The following is a 20,479-nucleotide window of genomic DNA, read 5'->3' as shown; positions in this document are numbered from 1 at the left end:
CTTAGGTCTCTCCTGAGCCTTCTTCCGCCGAGTTAGTATACGGAGAGAATTTCAGACTCCCTAGCGATCCTGTGTTCGATACCCGGTGGGCCCTTTCCGCCACTGGGTTTTTGCGCTTGCTTCGGGACACCGTGGGAAGATTTAAATCACCCTCGCCAACCCGTCATTCTTCGACGAAGGCTGACACTCCCAGAGACCTGAATGTCTGCACACACGTCTTGGTTTGCGTGGATGTTTGCCAGAGGCCCTTGCAGCCACCATATGAGGGTTGATATGAAGTGGTGAACAGAGGAGGGCACTTGTTCAGGCTTGACGTCGGCGACAGGCCCAAGAACGTCTCTGTCTCCAGGTTAAAGTGTCATATACCTTCTTCTGCACGTGTTTATTAAAATTGAAGTTCACGTTTATGGTGACTTTATTTTTCATTGTACATAAATTTCATGATTAAAAACTATTCGCTAATCTAGAAAGAGAGTGAAATTCCTTTGGATGCAAGATCATTTTTCTGTTCATCCGTTCTGGTCTTCCAGGAAAAATTGGGAGCAGAAAAGGAAATATAATAGTTCTCCAAAATTTCCTGGTAAACGCTCGAAAAAAATGGGAGCCTTTGGTATGTAGAATGCAAATAACAGGCAAGAGGAGCCACCCTCTTGCTTCGAGTAGGAAGGCAAATTTCCGCTCTTAGAACGACCTTGGGCTAAGTGGAAATTTCCCTCCCCCGAGAATCAGCACCATGTTTTCCAAACGTTATTCGAAATTCACTAGCAAACCGGTGAGTAGTCCTTTCTGGCCTGCAAGGTAAAGCTCTAAATCTCCGTAAATGGTAGAGTTTTCATTACTTTTTCAGAGGATTCACTGAATTTCGATTTTTTTTTGTTGAACATGTGCGTTTCTCCTGGTGCAGTTTTGGTCTTTGCAACTGTTTCCTTTTCCTGAGTTGACATCCTTGGGATGGAAGAGGCGCTTCTGCCTATTTTCCAAATGTCTCTCACATCCAAAAGGACTTCATGTTCAGAAGGAAAGCTTTAAAATGTTCAGATCATACCATTATTTTCCTAAGTGGGTAGACATCTTCGGCAATAAAAAACATGAAAGACGCCAAACTGACACCGATTGCGATCCCTGCGGCAACATCAGTCCAATGGTGTAGGTTATCAGTTACCTGCGCAGATGCAATGTATATTAAACTGACGGCCAAACTCGCTTGTAACATTGGTTTTAAAATGCAGCCAAATTCGAATGCCCAACGGTACTGCAGGACGAAAATAACATAGGTCGCTGCATATGCAACCAATGCTACCAGACAGCTGGGAAACGACTGACGTGCACGAGTAATGATATCCTGAGCAAATTTTCTGTTTGTACAGCTAAAATCGGATACATAGGCTAGGATAAATTCTGGCGAAGTGCAGTTGATACCACGATTGGATACTGGTTCACACACGTCGTAAAAGTTTGGTCCCAACCGTCCGACGGTTTTTTGAAGGACAATCACAATTAGGCAATCAATTCCACAGCCAAAAAGGAAGAGACCAACATATTTATAGGTATCCGCAACAATCCCGGGAATCTGCCACTTCCCTAAGCGGTGGGGACTCTTCATCCCGTTGTAATGACATAGTTCGACGATGACCGTAAACAGGATAGCAGCCCCTAATGAAGCGAGAATTGTTGGCCACCAAGGAAATGTAGCCTTTTTGAACGGTAATCGAATAGCAGTATCGTTGCAGAAGAATCCATTTCGCACAATTGGCATAAACCGATAAAACAGGACGTTGATGACGATACAAAGAATCAGAAGGACTGACACATCTATTGCTACTTTTAACAAGGTTTCGAATGATTTCTCTTCGTCCTCAAGTTGCTTTGCATACTCCGACACATCAGGGAGAATTTCTGAACTATAATTTCTTGTCCGGAATCTATAGTTTCGTCCGGTCTTTGTTAAAGGATAATTTTGTTGGCTCCTGTTTGGGTGCATAGTCTGAATTTGGATTTACGCCTTTGCGGAGTAAAAATAATAAAACGTATAAAACGAAAGGTCTAATTTTTCAATTTTACATAATGAAAGCAAACGATGGGATTTGCACCAGAATGTCATTGTGACGTTGGGAGCATGTACTGCTGTAACTTATTGAAAGGAACTCGTAGCATTTCTTAAAAAAAGTTGGAGTTATTTCCTCAAAATATTTCGGAAACACTTTAAATAAATAAAGTCCATTGTATTATCCCCGAAAATCGACTACTCAATAATGTGAATATGAAAACGTCCTCCAGAGACCGAGAATGCGCAAATTCTTCGTTGAAGGAAACCTTAGCGAGGTATCTTCATCTGAGATCTGAGGAGGCCGGTTAGTTGCATAAGAAGTTCAGGGCCTCCTTCCAGAACACCACCCCAATTTTTCCTATGTGGTAGTTTAGAGAACAGGGCGCCCTATCAGCGTTTTCAGGATCCATTTCTCTATAGGCTAACAAAAACGCTGCGCCTTCACAAAGATTCCTGCAGGCAGGAATTCATATTTCTCCGTTAGGTTGTGTTGGTCCTTGTTATTTCTCCATTTATAGTAGACTTGACCGTGCATGGCCGAATGCCAAATACGGGCTTTGGCTCCTCTGGATCCAGACTAGTCTGCCAGCTTCCCCATTATCAGCGATGTTCGAGTGTCCTGGCAATCTTATCACGAATATGTCGTTCAGTCGGCTAAGTTTCAACAGTAACTGGTGGCAACTCCATACCAACTGGTTTGACATCATTATCATCTCCATGACACTGCAATCCGACGTCGGACCCTGCCGCCTGGATCATTGTCCTTCAATTATCTTGGTCACGTGATTGCGTCCTCCAATCTTGGAAGCTCAGTAGTTGCTCGGCGTGCATATATTTTGTGCTCTCTCACCTTGCTCTCCGTCTTCCCCGTAGTTTCACTTCGTCATCTGTTCATAACCTTTTTAGGCATGAGATCGTCGTTCATTCGTTGGACATACCCTGCCCACTGAAGGCGTTGTAGTTTAACGAATTTCGAAACATCTAGCTCATCTTATAGTTCATACAACTCATGGTTGTACCAGATGCGCCATTCATCACGGTCGCGAACTGCGCCGAAAAATCGCCAAAGGGCTTTCCTTTAGGGTTAGGGTCTAGGTTTCGCACCCATAGCATAGCACTGGTCGTATGCTTTTTTGTATGCGCGGAGTTTCATGTTTCCGGGCACATGCTTCGAATTCATTATAAGAAGGACCGAGAAAACAGTTTTATTCGCTAGCTGTATCTGTCGCTTGACTTTGTCATTGGCATCCTTTGACAGGCTGCTATCCAGATACATAAGCTATGAATTTGATGTTGAGGTCCCCTACTTTGATGCTCGAATGAGCTGCTGTCCTACTTCTTGATTGCATCATTATTTTCGTTTTTCACAACAGTGTCAAGAGTATGCAGAAGTTCCTCTGCGTCGGTCAGTTTTTGAGATATGATGTTGATGTCATCTGTGTCTGCTCACAATTGTGTCGACTTAATGAGTAGTGCCCGGTTGGTGTCGGTATCCATTGCCCGGATAGTGTATTCGAGTGCTAGGTTGAAGAGCGTCGGTGCCAGTCTGTCGCTCTGCTTCAAACCATTACGTGTTTCAAAAGGATTAGTTGACCTGTTCTTGATCTTGACCTGTGGGATGGAGTTGGTCATAGTATGTCAGTAGTACTAGTTTATCTAGTATATCAAAACGCAATAATTACTTGAAACCGACAGAGATTTGGTACACGTCAACGTTATATTCCCAGCACTTCTGCAGGATTCATCACCATCAACGGCGCAACAACCGGTATCCGGTCTAGGCCTGCCTTAATAAGGAACCCTAGACATCCCGGTTTTGCGCCGAGGTCCACCAATTCGATATCCCTAAAAGTTGTCTGGCGTCCTGGTGTACGCCATCGCTCCATCTTAGGCTGGGTCTGCCTCGTCTTCTTTTTCTACCATAGACATTGCCCTTATAGACTTTCCGAGTGGGATCATTCTCATCAATACGGATTAAGTGACCCGCCCACCGTAAACTGTTGAGCCAGATTTTAACCACAACCAGACGGTCATGGTATCGCTCATAGATTTCGTCATTGTGTAGGCTACGGAATCGTCCATCCTCATGTAGGGGGCCAAAAATTCTTCGGAGGATTCTTCTCTCGAACGCGGCCAAGAGTTCGCAGTTCTTCTTGCTAAGAACCCAAGTCTCCGAGGAATGGATGAGGACTGGCAAGATCATTGTCTTGTACAATAAGAGCTTTGCCCGAGTTGTATTCTCCTATCCTTATTCTTCCTGTAATGGTAATCGCGGGAGTTATTCCGATCGCTTTCCAAGCGGTCGAACGGAGGCTTATATACTTCAGAAAAGGCGAGGGAAATAAAGAAGCTGTCGCTTGTGAAGAGAGAGCCTGGCACTCTCTGCGCATGACAGCAATTTTGGGAAAGAGAATTCAGAGGTAGATGGACCGCGCATTTCATAAAAGACGTGTGGCCACGGTTTAATTCAAAGTACGGTGTGGCTGACTATTACCTAACCCAGCTACTCATCGGACATGGGTATTTCCTATCTTACCTGCACACAATCGGGAAATCACGGTCGCCCGACCGCATTTATTGCAAGGATGTGGTGGATGATGCCCGCCACACTTTTTTCTTCTGCAGAAGGAGGGGGTGCCATCGCCATCACCTTTCGATGGAAGAGTGTCTTAGGTCCTCGGAGATCACAATTGATGCCATGTTGCAGAGTGTTCTCAAGGCATTCGTAAAACGAAAAAGAGGGAGATGAATAGGAGAGATACCAGGGTAGCTCAGGTTCCCTGAATCCACGGGGTTTTACTCCTATACTGAATAGGTCTGGCCTGAGGTAATGTGTCAGACGATCCTGGGTCAGAGTCGTAGACGCTCCAGGGGGGTGTTTTAGTCGGTGGTCTGTCTGAGACAGGAGTCCGACACTTTCTGTGTAAATGCATTTCACCTCCCTACCCAAAAAAACTATAGTGACCTTCGTAGGTACTAGAAATTCTTAGTTCAGTTTAGATTCCTTCAGATAAGATATTCTCATATTTGTCTCTACAGATTAAAATAATCTCATCATCGTAGCCCTGGACTTGTATTCCAGTGTTAGTTAGCTCTCCTAGGAGTTCATCAACTTTCATATCCCACGGTGATATTATCCCATCTTGTGGATAACCTTGAGCAGTATTCATGACAATAGAGCTAGACATTTCTGTTCGCTTGCGCTCTAACATTTTGCCTATTTATCATAGAAGGCCAGGGAGTTTCCCATGTTATTGCGGATCATCTCGTATTTCTGTATGCCATGTATTGTCGAACGCTAGTTGGATGACCAAAAGCGCACATTGTGCTGTTTCTTCAGTTTCTATTGTATCTGTCGCAGTACATCCGTCACCTGATACAGGTGTATTGACATGGATACAGAGAGTTAGAACCTTAGAACGAACGTTAGTTCTAATCTAGTTGCCTATGACCTTCTTTACTGTATTGAGGGCGAATGATGTCAGGCGAATTAATTTGGAAGATTTAGGGCGAAAAAGATCCTTTTAACACGCTTTTGGAATAAATATCACTTTTGTCCGCCTCTATGTCCCTCCTTCCTAAGGCTATGCTGCTCTTTACCACTCTTAGGAGAGATTCTAAGATGATTTCGTGGCCTCTCTGGTTGAAACTGCTCATCTCACTGTAGCTTCCGAGCATATCCCTTAATTAGTTTCAAATTTTAATTTTCCCCTTTCACATGTTGTCAGTCCATCTTTGTACCTCGACCAGTCCCCGGTTTGATTTGCCTGGTTAAAGAGTTTTTGGACCTTCCTTCTCATTTTGACAAGCCCTGTGTCATCAGGTATATCCCTTGATGACGGGACTGTCTTAGCTGGAGACCTGACTTGGCATATGCGTCAATGACGACGGTGTTGAGATCTTCGATTAATGTTTCTAGTTCTATTTCGCTCTTCATGTCACTGTCCACTTGTAGATGAACTACGCTGGTGTTCAGGTGTCTTTTAGTGGAGTCCCAAACTGCCCCCTCCCTTCAAATTGCTCGCTATTTGTTCTACTTCAGAGTTGCCCTTAATATCGAATTTGATTATTCAGTGCTCAGATATAGAGGGCTCATTTGGCATCCTTCAATTTTTGACTAGCCCGTCCGTTGGAGTATTCCCTAGAGTTATGACTCTCTCTTGCTTGGTGCTGGCCACGAATGTTACCGTGTTTCCGACATGATATATTTCTAGCTTATTGCCAAGAATAAATTAAAGAAAGTGCTCAATATTGCAGTAGAGAAGAAGTGTTAACCCCTTTCTCTCGCAGAATTTCACCAGTCTACTGCCTCTCTAGTTCTCCCCCGGCTTCCATTAAGACTTGAACAGTCACGAGGTCTCCAGTCAGGAACTTTGGAAGACATATATATTTGCATTCAAGTGTTATTCAAGCTCCTGATTTTTCGCAAGAGGGATCCCAAGTTGCCTGCAGGTTTCCTCTTTGTAGGTCACGAAGCTGGCCCTAGTACATTTGGGGATCTTGAGCCAACACTATTGCAATGTTATTTTTGAAAATATCCCTTGTAATTACTGCCGAAGCATCTTTTGCATGTTGGAGGTTTATCTGGGCTCTCTTGTGTGCTGACCATTGCTCCATTAATGCTTGGAGCTCTTCGTCAATGTTTGAGTGCTATGCGCGATACGCAAGAAAGTGTCATGTCGGAGAAGGAATTCTCCGACATGACACTTTCTTGCGTATCGTTGGGTGCCTTGAGCCTTACTAGGTTTGTCCGGGTCCTCCCCTTCAGTGGGCAGCAGGTCCTCTTCCCAGTTTGGTCTTGCTCTTTAAACCTCTATGGCTTCCGCGATTCCTTGCGGGATCTCGTTGGGCTTTCCACCCGATGTGTCCTCGAAAGTACCGTTGCCCATGTTATCCTACCGGCTGCGCCAATTGTTAGTTGGTGAGTATCCTACCGGCTGCGCCAATTGTTATGTGGACGCTGATAGCATCCACCGACTCCTGTATTAATTTGAATACCAAAACTGTTTTAAAGTAGAAAATCCCTTATTATGCTCATTTTATTTTCGTTTTATAAACCCACCTGGGGGGGGGGGGGGTCTCGCTGTTTTTTGCTTTTTTCGTTGCCGGTATTCCAATACCTCGACCCTCTTCCGTTCTTGGAGTTTCCGCATGTGGATCCCCGTTTGCCGCTGGGTTTCCCCGTTCCAATCGCCTGGTGACCTTTCGTCCTCCTCTTGGATGTCGTGGAACTGTTGTATCATACATACCTCCGTTACTGAGGGCCACACTTGAAGACGGGCTTGGTACTCCGTAAGAGTAATTGCCTTCCGTCTGGTGTCTGTTGGGGTTGGTCTACTGCTCCCAGGGACCTCTTTTGGCTCGTCTTGTGGCAACTAGGAGAGAGATGACAGTGCACCGAAATAGCCAGAAGTTGGCAAGAGGCCAGAATAACAAACTAATTCGGATATTGGTGCATGCGGTAGAGTTTTGGGAAAAGGAAGCTAGGATTGGCGCTGTGGATGGGTAAGTTTCGAAAATCGGGATGAGGAGTAGTTACCGGTGTAGAAGACTACTCTACCGTCGGGTTCAAAAAGGAGGTTTCGGGTATGGAGAGATAAGACGATTTGAGGGAACAGATCAGTTCGTAGAAGATTCCCTTCGACGATCTCGATTTGCATCTCCTGGGAGATAAGGAGAACCCATCCTAATCGGTTTGATATTTAGTGAAGAAATTGAGGGCATGATGGGCTAGGATGGCGTCGATGCGGGGCGTTTGGCAGGTGTCGTAGAAGATCTGGCTGAAGATGTATTTTGAGCGGTCTTCTTGTTGAAGGTTGGAAGGGCTGGGCTGAAATGGGCTAGGTTGATGGTGGGATGGCAACGGTGGAATTGTTCCCCGTTCTAGTTCGACCGTGCATCGAACCAGGACGGGTGTCTGACGTTGAGGTCTCCACCGATAATTAAGAACCACTGTTTTTCGGGAGGACGTGGTTGAGAGGCGTAGAGGGACTTTATACGAATGAAGTCGTGTGTATCGAGGGATTAGTTAGGGCAGTAGATGAACGCGAGGAAGACCGACGTTGATTGGAATTCGAAGGAGATGGGGTGGTTTCTATTGTATGTTGGAGTTGATGTTCAACTCGATTATCTTAACGTCCATTAATTGATGTCCAGATACCGACCATTGAGTTGAACATCTGCAGGAATTCTTAAAATTTCCTGGGGAACTCAAGGAAGTCAAGATAGGAGATGGTAGTGGGGTTATACGGGTAGGTACCTGGGGGAAGTTTCCGCTTCGTGCGGTGTCTGCAAAGGACAGGTGAAGGCGAGATTGGTTATTGGGCGACCAGAGGGACGTGAGGTAGTTGTGCGGAGAGGGTGGGTGGTTGGCGCACATTTTTGTGCATTTCTCCTTGCCCCTATCTGGACAAACCTGGGACATTTTCTTTAGTTTGCCCCCCTCCGTTGCCCCCACAGTTCACGCACTTTGGTACCTGCTCTGCAGTTTTGGCGCACACGTCTGGACCATGAAGCTGGTCACAGTTGACGCATCGGTACGCAAGATGGCAGTTGGTTGCCGCGTGTCCGATGAGATTAGATTTTCGTCTGCTACTTGTAGTCCAGTCTAAAATTAATAGACAAGAAGTAGCTTTCTCCCAAACTACAATTTTTCTACCATATGTATGATATATATATATTTCGAGAGCGACATACCCCTTCTGGCAATTTTTACATTGCAGTACCTGTTTATTTTTGATTTGTTCGAAGCGAACGATCATGTGTTGAATGGATTTTACGTTACGTAACTGTTCCTCCTTGAACGTTGTGTCAAAACTGACCAACCCCAAATCGAGGTTAATGCTATTGCTCCTAGCCCAGGTCGTGGCGAAGGGTTTTGCGTTCAAGGTACTGGAGACTTCCTGAACTTTTAGTTTGTCGACGATCTCCTGAGGCGAGAATGTTGGCTAGGTTAACCACGAAGGATGAGGCTGGTAGTCTTTCGTGCAGGGAGGGTATAAGTGAAGAACTTGTTATGGTTCTCCACTAGGAGAACACCTGCCGGTGTTCTGGTTAGTATATCGTGTGGCTTACCTGATTTTTTGATCAGGTAAGTCTGCTAAGCTGTTAGGGAAAGCGCAGGAAATGCTTTGTATTATGCTTCTAAATATCTTGGAGGGATGTTTCCATTTACCTCCTATTTGTTTCTTGGTGTTGCATTGTAGGTGGTAGCGGTTGATTGGCTCTTCTCCCCTGGTGATGGTTGCTTGGCCGCGCTGGTGGGACGTAGCTTCTTGGCTTCGGTGAGGGTGGGGAAGTCCTCGGGCTGGGACCCAGTTTTGGGCACTAGCGGTGACTCATCCACGTGTGCGGGTGCGCGGTAGTGTCCACCTCCTTTGGTTTTCTGTTGGTCGGCATGGGGAGAGGGGGGTGGATAGGCTGGGTGCCCCGAAAGCACGCACCATCGTGGCCTCTAGCGACACGATCACGGCCATAAGCTCTTTGATCTTTTCATCTTGAGGTCTGTTGTTCTTGGGCTTCCTCGAGTTTCCTTGCTAGTTTCTTGTTCTCTTGCCGACTTGCTGATCGCGTTTACCTATACCGTATTCCTCACGGTATCGTCAGAGCCAGACTGTGAGTCGGACTTGATAGAGTCGTTTTGGACACGGTAACGTCGCCGTCGCCATCCAGCTGAAGTTCAGCGGTCAGGTTGTCTGTCGCCTTACGAGGCTTTTCCGCACTAGAAATTGTTTTGCACTCGCACTGAACTGTCACTAACTTGAACGTGCCTTGAGCTGTGATAACACGTCCTACTGGCTGTGATGACATGATCCAAAAAAATGAACTGTAAGAAGTTGCCGTAGACTGTCATCACTATGTGTTCCTGGTATATTATTTCCAGCCCATGTCGACAGTTTCGGGTTCCTCCAGCCTGGTATTTTGGGGCCGATGGTCCTAAATTAATCCACCGTGTCTTCCGTCGCGTAGTCTACCAGTATGAGACCTGATCGAAATCGCATGTCAGTGAACAAAAGCTCCGTATTCCTTTCCTTGCACATCTGCATGGTAATGTGGTCTTTGATGATTTCCTTCTCCTCACGAGGGAGCTTTTGCTTCGGAAATAATTCGGCGGGTCCTACCTTCAGCCCTGACATATCCGGGATTTCCTCCTCTTTGGTTTCTTGAAAGCATTCTCCTATTGTGGGCTAATCTACGCTACACCTTTCTTCCTTGGATCCGTTGTTGATGGCTTAGGTCTATTCTGAGCCTGTTCAAGTGCCTCTTTCGATTTCAGGCTTACTTCAGTTAGCACAGATACCATTTAACTCCTGTGCCATTGACTCATGTCGCCTTTGTAACACCTGATATAATCTCTGAGGTACTTTTGATGGCTCCTGCCCTCTTAACAAGGACTTTTGTCCCCCTTCTTAGTGTAGTCTGTGTATGTAATGTCAATGCAATATTTGGCGGTAGTTCTGCGGGAAATGAGATAGCTTTAGTGTCCAAAAATCTACACGCTGGTAACATAAGAGGACCAGCATCTTTTGAAGATTCCCACCCCTGGAGAGGCCTGTGCGGAGTTGCCAAATCTCCCATCAGGCGCGTCCCTTCGTGCGGATAAGGGAATGCTCGGCGAATGTGTCATGGGCATGCACATGCACGCATCCGGAGATGTGCGTGTATGGGCATGCTTATGCGCAGGCCGGGTAGGTGGGAAGTAAACGCCCACCCGTGGATAAAAATTGGCTATGGGAAGGACACCCAGAAATTAAACCAAATATGGAAGAGGAGAAAAGTAGTTTTTTTACGGTGCAGGGCTTCGGAAACCCAGTGCCGGCGGTTTTTGGGAGTGAGCAAGCGGGCTCCCGGCCGTCGATATCCAACGACCGCAGTGCCTCAGTAGTGGGAAACTTGGCTACTGTGGCATCTCATGCTACAAGAGACAATGGTGGAGTGGAAATTAGGTCCACACCGGATCCCTTTAGGAGGAGTTCGAAGCTTGGGAGATCACCACCGAGAACAATGGTTCTGTTTGGTAGTCGAGATTCGTCGCGGGATTCTGAAAGAAATACGAATAGTCCCTTAATCGAGATCATTCCTTGTGGCGCAAGGCGCGAAAGCAAACGGGAACATACCGGAATGGCGTTCGTTATACTCGGGGAACGAATAAATGAACTGTGCGAGTTCATCAAGGAGAGGCGGAATATCCACCAAAATATTCGAGCCTTGATAAGAGGCATTAAATTGTCTTATATCAAGGCACTCGAAGAAAAGAATTCCCAAGGGTCAGTTGGCAAGGTCACAAGGGAAACGCAGGTGACACCTCCCCGTGATAAAGCAGGCGTGAAGACAGGAAAACGGGCTAGAGACGGTACCAGCGAGCCTCTTGGACCACAGCAAGTCCCGAAGAAGCAAAAAACCTCTTCACCAAAGAAGGCGGAGCCGGCGAGAGTACCCGCGAAAGTCGGTAATCTCACGATTGCAGCCACAACACCTACAAAAGTGGAAGAAACCAACGCCCGGAGGCCCGAACAATGGACTAAGGTGAGCAACAAAAGGAAAAAGGACAAAAAGAAGCTCCGCCCGGAAATAATAATTATTTCCAAGAAGGGAAATATGTCCTATGCCGACATCCTCCGAAAGGTGAAGTCAGACCCGGAATTGAAGGATTTGGGGGATAGTGTGAGCCGTATCAGGCGAACACAGAGAGGGGATCTGATGCTGGAGTTAAGTAAATCCGCCGACAAGTCGGCCGATAACTTCCGCGGGAAGGTGGAAAGTGTACTTGGAGAGGAAGCTGAGGTAAGAGCTCGGAAACAGGAGATAGTGGTCGAATGCAAGGACCTAGATGAAGTCACCTCACGGGAGGACATCTGTGCTGCGCTGAAGCAACAGTTCAACCTTGGTAATATAGACCAGAGTGCCATAAGAAGGATGAAGAAGGCATATGGTGGCACACAGACCGCTATTATTAGTTTGCCGGCGGAATCAGCTATTAAGTTAATTACCGCGGGCAAGGTAAGAGTAGGTTGGGTCGTGTGCAGGCTCAGGGAGCAAATCTCTCTAAAGAGATGCTTCAGATGCCTCGATTTCGGCCATTTTGCGGCGGCATGCACTAGCCAGCATGATAGATCGAGGAGTTACAGGAAGTGCGGGGAGAAGAGGGCCACCTCATCAAAGATTGCACCGGAGATCCACGGTGTAAGTTATGTAGTGGGAAAGAGGACGTGGACGGCCGGCATATTGCGGGAAGCAGCAGATGTCCGGTATATAGGAGGGAGCTGAACCGCACAGGCAAATGAGATTGATACAAATCAATCTCAATCACTGTGAGGCAGCTCAGGATCTGCTCTCGCAAACCATTCGAGAGTCGAATGTCGATGTCGCGGTTATTTGCGAGCCGTACAGAAACTACGGCGGTGCGACTTGGGCGGTGGATGCGTCTGGCAACGCCGCAATCTGGGCGTGCGGAAGACAGGCCATTCAGGAAGTCATGGTCCCCCCGGCAGCCGGTTTTATAAGGACGAAGGTCAACGGTGTCCATATTTACAGCTGCTACGCTCCTCCTAGTGCAACCTTAGCAGAATATGAGGAGATGTTAGACAGTCTGGTGTTGGATGCTAGAGACCGCAGCCCTAAAATCATTGCGGGCGATTTCAACGCGTGGGCCCTGGAGTGGGGAAGCCCATCGACGAACACCAGAGGTCAAATTCTGTTGGAGTCATTTGCGGAGCTGGACATCGTGCTGGCCAACGTTGGATGCGTGCCCACATTTCGAGGAAGAGGGTCGAGTTCGATTGTTGACCTGACATTTGTTAGCACTTCACTGGTGAGGGAGATGGCTTGGCAAGTGAGTGAGCACTACACTCACAGTGACCACCAGGCCATTTTCCCCTGCGCTGGGAACCGGGGAAGCAGTCAACGACGCTCTGGAGGTGGAAAGGCTAAGGCGGTTGGCTGGTCTATCGGAGCTTTCGACGAGGAGACATTCCTGGCCGCATTGGAGGGAGCCCATGATCCGGATGGAACAGCGGTGGAAAGGATCACACAGCTGTCTCAGTGTGTAACCGAATCATGCGACGCTACGATGCCACGACGACGTTTGCACCACGGCAAGAGGCCAAACTACTGGTGGAACACGGAGATCGCTGCCTTGAGATCCTCTTGTCTCCGAGCGAGGAGACTTTCCCACAGGACAAGGGGAAGGCCGGAGCACCAGGAGCGTGAGGAGGAATACAGGGATCTGCGAAGCAACCTTAAGAAGGCCATTCGGAGAAGCAAGCGGGAATGCTACCAGAAGCTCTGCATGGAGGCTAATACGAATCCGTGGGGTACAGCCTACCAAGTTGTAATGAAGAAGACCCGCGGGCGAAAATCACCTTAAGTGACATGCCCACGGCTCTTGTTGCAAATAATTACAACTCTTTTCCCGCAGCAGGAGCAGGACGAAAGAGAACCCCAACTGGCAGCTCAGCAGGACGTCTTCTCGATCCCTGATGTTACCGAAGAGGAACTTTGGGAAATCTGCAGACGTATTGGGGACAGCAACGCTCCGGGATTGGACGGAATTCCGAACGGGGCTCTGAAGGTGGCGGTCAAGGCTAGACCAAGGTGGTTCGCAAGCACATTCGAATCGTGCATGGCGGAAGGAGTGTTTCCCGCCCAGTGGAAGAGGCAGAAGCTGGTCTTGCTACCGAAGCCCCGAAAACCACCCGGCGTGCCCTCTTCATATCGCCCTATTTGTCTCTTAGACACCATGGGGAAGATGTTGGAGAGGGTGATATACAACAGGTTGCTCCCGTTCATCGAGCTTGCGGGTGGTCTTTCAGAGCGGCAATATGGGTTTCGGCGAGCCCGTTCTACGGTCGATGCAGTAGCAAAGGTCGTGGAATTGGCTCGAAATGCAATGGCCATGGGCAAATGTTGTGCTCTGGTGACGCTGGACGTCAAAAATGCTTTTAACTCAGCCAACTGGGGCTGGATTAAGGGCGCTTTGACCAAACTGGGTGTTCCTAGCTACTTGGCTCGGCTAATAGAGAGTTACCTTTTGGACAGACTTCTCTGGTACGAGACGGACGACGGGCCGAAGGAGTAATTGTGACAGCAGGTGTGCCTCAAGGTTCTGTATTGGGACCGCTGCTGTGGAACATAATGTACGACGGAGTGCTTGGCCTTCGCGTGCCGGAGGAGACAACGCTGATTGGTTTTGCGGACGACTTGGCGGTAGTTGCAATTGCAAAGCATCCCGAGGACGTGGAGCTTTATGCAAATGAAGCCATTCATACCATCAAGTCATGGTTACGAATGGCCAAGCTGGACCTGGCGGACGAAAAGACGGAGGCGGTCCTCATTACCAACCGTAGGAAGAACAACACGGTTACCATCCAGGTTGGTAATCGTGAGGCCGTCTCAAAATCGGTTGTCAAATACCTGGGGGTGATGATCGATGCCAAGCTGAGTTTCAAGGGACACTTGGATTATGCGCGAGAGAAGGTAGCAAATGCCAGCTCATCCCTTGCAAGGATGATGCCTAACGTGGGAGGGCCGAAGTATAGTCGTAGGCTACTCATCGCGAGAGTGGTGAGGTCGATGCTGCTATACGCGGCCCCTGTTTGGGCGGGAGCGTTGGACCACGCTGTCAACCGGAGGAAGATATGTTCGGCATACCGGCCAATTGCGCTAAGGGTGTGCAGCGCATTTAGGACGGCGTCGACGGAGGCAGTGTGTGTTATCGCGGGAATGATCCCTATAGATCTTCTAGCGAGCGAGGCACACTGGCTCTACGAAAAATGGAAGGCAAATCCAGCCGAGGTGAATGCGGATTTCCGAAAAGCCATTAGGAGAGAGTTGTGTGGCAAGTGGCAACAACGATGGGCAAACTCCGACAAGGGCAGGTGGACTCATACATTGATCCCGTGTATCGAGAAATGGGTCAACCGAAAGCACGGAGAGTTGAATTACCACCTGACACAGTTCCTTACGGGACACGGTGGCTATAGGAAGTGCTTGTATCGCTTCGAGTTGGACGAGTCTCCCAACTGTCCTGAATGCGATGCTACACCCGAGGACCCGGAGCACGTTATGTTCCATTGTCCCAGATTTCTGCAGCAGAAAAGGAGGTTGAACAGCATCTTAGGGGCGGACATCGAGCCTTCGAACCTGGTGGAAGAGATACTGAAGTCGGAGGAAAACTGGATGGCGGTAAATGAGGCAGTAGCCGTGGTGCAGACAAAACTCCAGGAGTTGGATCGAGCTCGGCAGGCGGCGCGACGAAGACGTGACATGGACGAGCTGGTATAGCGAACCAGAGCCTCCCCCGCGAAGTAATACTTCACGGTGGTCCCGCGGGGAGGGGCGGAAGAGTGGGGGTGGTTTTAGTGGGTGCGAATCCCACACAGTGCTGCAACCTGGCGCAGCAGCGTCTTTCTAAGATTTCCACCTCCATCCATAAAAAAAAAAACCCCTGGAGAGGGGACCAGTAGGCAGTGACTTTCTCACATAAATCCTTAGCACCCGGAACTATTTATTATATATTTCGTCGTGCTCGTATTTATTACGTTTTCGCCACTGCATTTCTTTCTTGTCCATATTATTAGGACAATTTGGTTAGAACTATTTGAACTCCTCTCCTTGATGCATGCTGGGAAAGTATTCACTCGGTTGTCCTGGTGATGCACCAACTTCTGACATGTTTTCCCTTCATCACTCATCATTGATATATTTATCATGAAATTTTCCTTTCAGAATTTTTACCGTATACCATATATTTCCATGAACACCGCTGTCTCCTTGTTCACAGATTCGTCTTTAGCTTTCTATGTGCTTTTTGTTCTCATCCTTGTTATGTTGCCCTTCAAAACCATGTAACCCTCTGCATTCCCACCACAGAACATGTTGACTTGCTTCGTTTTCCCACTTTTCCTCTTGCATGACACCCACATATTATCCTTCGTTTCGCGGTTCACATTCAACAATGTCGTCCTGTCTTCCTCAGATGGCAGGTTCCTTACAATAGAGAGAACAGGACAGGCTGCTGAAGCTTTTTGATGACGTTGCAGATAATCAACCTGTTAGCAATGGGGGCGAGAAGTAGGTCCTTGAGGAGCTTTCCTTGTCAGTGACAGTGCGGGCTTGGGAGTGGTTTGTGCGCTCGTTTTTCGTCCTTTTTTGGCCAGTGCAGCAGTCGTCAGGTGAGTGCGTATAGTGGCGCTTTCCTGCATTTGTTTTAATTAGGTATGTGGGTGGATAGGTGGCGTCAGTCGAAGGTCCTTTTTTTGCCTTGCTGGCACGTCATATATATGAAGGATTGAAAAGCTCACAATTAGACAGTCGAATTTTAAACTTGCTCTGATTCACTTTGAGAGCCTTTCACGGATTCCAATCGATTTTGTGAAAGGACATTTTAAAGTAAATCCTTGCATTTAACATAGAATATTTTTATATTTTGTTTAGAGAACTTTTCAAGTTTTTTTTTCCACCTTTAATTTATTTTATTGCGCGTTTCATTTTTATGATCCTTTTTTCTTTTCATGTTTTATTATCCTTCACATTTCAGGTGTTGAAGTAATCCCAAAAGAGAGTTCGCTTCGTCTAAAATACTTGAAAATTCGTTTAAGTTGTACGGGCGTGAAATTGTCGGATCGTGAGTTAAAAACAGGAGCAAAGAGTGCGCTCAGGCCGTTTGCAACGGATAACTTGAGTCCTTCGTAAGGACATTTTCAACAAGTGTGAATAAAGGAGTCGTCCAACCCTAATTGTATTATTCTGCCAATATGTCTAAAGTGGTGTTGTGCTGTGCTGTGCTGAGCGTTTTTGTAGCAACGCTTCCCTTCTCGGCGAAGGCAATCGATTTGAGTCGTCTGTATGGCCATTTGGGATCACCGGTTCAGAAACGCAGTGGTAAGTTGTAATTGACGTGGTAATGTTCATACATTTTTTATGGGAAAACCTGTTTTATATTTAATTCGACTCCTACATGTTGGCGTTGTGAGTCAGTAGGCGAGGTAATTCAGGAGAACAGGACATTGGGTCGTTCCTTGATAAGCAGGCATGCATACATGAACATGTATCCTTTCGACAAGCGTCACCTAATGACTAGTAGAAAAAAAGTTTGGGGGACAATTAGCCCTGGATTTGAATCAATGTCTGATTATCCCGTGCTGAGTTAATTTTGCTGCGGATTGGAGTTTCTATCAATTAAATTCTACTTTTGACACTTTGGTTATGACGTTTGGGGCTGACGCTAGGCTCAGTATCAGCAGTAAAGCTGGCGACCGTATTATCATGTATTTATTGTTGGGAGAACTATGATAATGTGCAACAGATATAGGGGGGCGAAAAACCTAATGGTGGTACCATGTCACTATATTGATTGCTTTCCAGGTAAACATAAAAGAAGTCAGGTTGAAAGAGCCTGAAATAAGCTTTTGTAAATGGAAGCCTATCCAAAGAATATCACCCTTCTGCTGGTGCTAATATGAGTTTGATTGCAGAAGGCTTAAAAGTACGTAAGCATTCAGTGGAAGAATTCCGTCATTACTTGCAGGAGAACCTGAGTTTTACAGTGTATAATACATAAGTCCCATTAGCGCAATCTTATCGTTGAAGGATCTACACGCATGGAGATTTGAGTGGTTGTTCCCATAATGTTTTGTGACTTCCCAGATCTTTTGTTCTGTCCGACACGGTCTATTTTATCAAGCGGAGACATGTCCTGTATGCTTATGTTGAACCAAAATTATCCTTCTCTTCGGTGCTTTTATAAACTGGAAGCTATCACGTAAACTGCAGGGTACTTCGAGTTATGCTTCAGAGCGCAAATTATCGCCGCTTCACAACCACATGTCTTACATTGGTGCTTTGTTCACATGAGGTTCATAACTGCTTTTTGTTCTGACCTTATTGTTAAATTAAGCGAACAGCGTCAATCATCATTAAGTTTATTGCACTATTAGACTGCTTCCGTTTCAATGTAAAGCTCCTTGGCTTCTTACTATTTTCGTCCTTAGGTAGTATCGTGGTCTGCATCCACGAGGGTGGCGGAATAGGTAACTTGGTCTACATACTGACAGAGGTCGAAAATGCTATTTGCATATTTTGTTGTGAGGCTACTTCCTATCAATCCTTATCGCTTCCAGTAATTTTAACATTAGCTTATCGTCTGATGATAAGGGTCTCGAATAGAATCGATCGGTTTACGTGATAGTGAATAATGGATGAATCCGAGTTCTTGGAAGGGATTGTAAATGAGATTGAAGGATTGGATTTAATCATATTTAGTCATCTGGTTCACGAAGTCAAACAACAACAGGGCAAAGAATGATTCGATATGATTGATTGACAGTGTATAAGTCATTAAAAAATTAATGGGGTAGGTAGGGGCTGATTTGTAATGAATTTGGTTACTTTGGAGTGGAGACACATAATCATTTGAATAGTTTGACAAGAAGAAAGAACTTGACTCTTGTCTAACTATTAAAGTTAAGCGTTATAGGAATTAGTTAGTACTTAGACGGGGGACCGCCTGGATTTATTTAAATACCAGTTCCGTAGTTTATATATGGTTGCTATTCACCATTTGGTGGGGTATAGGGCGTCAACTAAATCCTATGCGCCATCGTTCACGGTTCACTGGAATGTGGTTCAACTTCCCAGAGGACTTCCCCAGATGCCTGCACTCCTCTACTACTGTTCTGCGCCAACTGCTCTCGAGGCAACCTTCTCGTCGGTCATCTGAAACGAGCGGATACCATTGCATAGCCTAGTCAGCAATGGAATTATCATCCCTCTTTAATGTGTGACCTGTCTACTGTCACTTCCGCGTTCCGATAATATTGTCACGGGTAATAGGACTGTGGGCCGACTTAGTTTTTTGTCCGAAACAGTAGGTCAGCGTGCAACGATGATATGCCGTAGACATGTGTCTATGAAGGCTTTGAGCCTTCGAGTGACAGTGGCGGTCACTTTCCATGTGCTACTGCCATATAACAACACGGAAAGAACATTATCATAAAACAGTCTCATCTCGATGTTGCTGTTGAGATAACTGGATTTCCAGATTTTAGACAAGACAGCGAAAGCGGAACTAGCGCTAATAATGCGTCGCGTGATATCCAGGTCGGTGCCTACATTTCCGAGAAATACTAATTGAGCAATGCCTTTAATGTTCTGCCCATTAATGCAGATAGGGAGAGTGCGATGATCTGACAGACTGAGTTCAGTCCAATTTTCCTTACCTCTCTTTTTAAATACAGAGTCGTTTGGCCAGTCCATGACCCCTTGAGAAAGTAAACAGATATCATCAGCGTAGTTGAGGTGTTTGAGGAAAGATGTCATAGTCTAATGAGCTCGGTAATAAGATGCAACCCCGGCGGACGCCGCTTTGGACCTCAAATTCCTCTGAGATTTTGTCCCATTCCATACTCTTATAATTATTAGTTTTTCTGGAATACTTCTTCGTCCTAGAGTACTCTAGATATACTGCTATTAAACGCTTTCTCGAAATCTAGGAAGAACATGAAGCAAAGATCTAAACTCCGCGCAGGATGATCCAGAATGGAAATCAGTTTGCTTTCTGTCGATCAAGTTTCCAGATATTCTTTGATGCGTTGCCAAATTATTTTAGTTATTATGTTTGTGTCATACCTCTCCAATAATTAGATTCAAAATGGGTGCCCTTCTTTCGAATCTTCACCTCCTTGGGAAAAATCTCGGATCTCAGTACGTCTCCGAACGCAGCGGCTTTATTCCGTTTAAGTGCATTGATGTCAGAAATGATCTCTTTTTCTACTTGCAGAAACAATGCGTATCCGCGTGGTAGGGTGACTAGATATTTTTTTTTTTTTTTGTGCGTACACGGAGGTGGAAAATCTTAGAAAGACACGTCCGCCGCCCGAACGGCGGAACTACAGCGGGCGCGTGTGGGATTCACAACCACTAAAAACCTACACAAGCGACGAGTAGACCAGGGTGGAGCGCACCACTCCGACTAGCACCAACCTCTGGCAATGTTTCGGTCCACCAATATTTGGCAACATTTTTGCAAGTGCCGCGGTGGCACTGGCTGCCTTTTGGCATGCATACTCTAGGTGTTCCCTAAAACTCAATTTGGTGTCAATTATTACCCCCAGGTATTTGATAGCCGGCTTTGATACGACCGTATGTCCACCGACCTCCACTTTTACAGTGTTATTTTTCCTGCGTTTCGTTATTAAGACCGCTTCCGTTTTCGCGTCCGCCAAGGTCAGCCCGGCCTTTTCTAGCCAGGACTTTACCGCTCTCAGTGTTTCCGTCGCGTAAACCTCCACATCTTCTGGGTGTTTTGCTGCAATAACCACAGCTAGGGGACGGGAAGAGCAAGCACCCCATGATATTCCACAACAGGGGACCAAGTACCGATCCCTGTGGTACCCCGGCTGTGACAATGTACTCTTTGGGGCCCTCGTCCGTCCC

At 46.6% G+C, this 20,479-nt stretch overlaps 2 protein-coding genes across 2 annotated transcripts in view; one reads left to right on the top strand and one right to left on the bottom strand.

The window, feature by feature from the left end:
* Positions 1-420: 420 nt before the first annotated feature.
* Positions 421-2,115, bottom strand: LOC119659525 (phospholipid phosphatase 1-like). The gene has a single exon (XM_038067661.1). The coding sequence runs from the start codon at positions 1,979-1,981 to the stop codon at positions 1,040-1,042; it is 942 nt and encodes a 313-aa protein (XP_037923589.1). The 5' UTR covers positions 1,982-2,115; the 3' UTR covers positions 421-1,039.
* Positions 2,116-16,335: 14,220 nt separating this feature from the next.
* LOC119659230 (IDLSRF-like peptide) overlaps positions 16,336-20,479 on the top strand; it is a 473,791-nt gene continuing 469,647 nt past the window's right edge. The window contains exons 1-2 of the mRNA XM_038067205.1: positions 16,336-16,435; positions 16,584-16,927. Of these exons, the coding sequence (XP_037923133.1) occupies positions 16,801-16,927 (127 nt within the window). The 5' untranslated portion in view covers positions 16,336-16,435; positions 16,584-16,800. The remainder of the gene's footprint in view (positions 16,436-16,583; positions 16,928-20,479) is intronic.

This window comes from Hermetia illucens, chromosome 6 (genome assembly GCF_905115235.1).
Source record: "Hermetia illucens chromosome 6, iHerIll2.2.curated.20191125, whole genome shotgun sequence".
Lineage (NCBI taxonomy): Eukaryota > Metazoa > Arthropoda > Insecta > Diptera > Stratiomyidae > Hermetia > Hermetia illucens.
The sequence above is the reverse complement of the archived record's forward strand: the minus strand, read 5'-3'. Positions and strand labels throughout refer to the sequence as shown.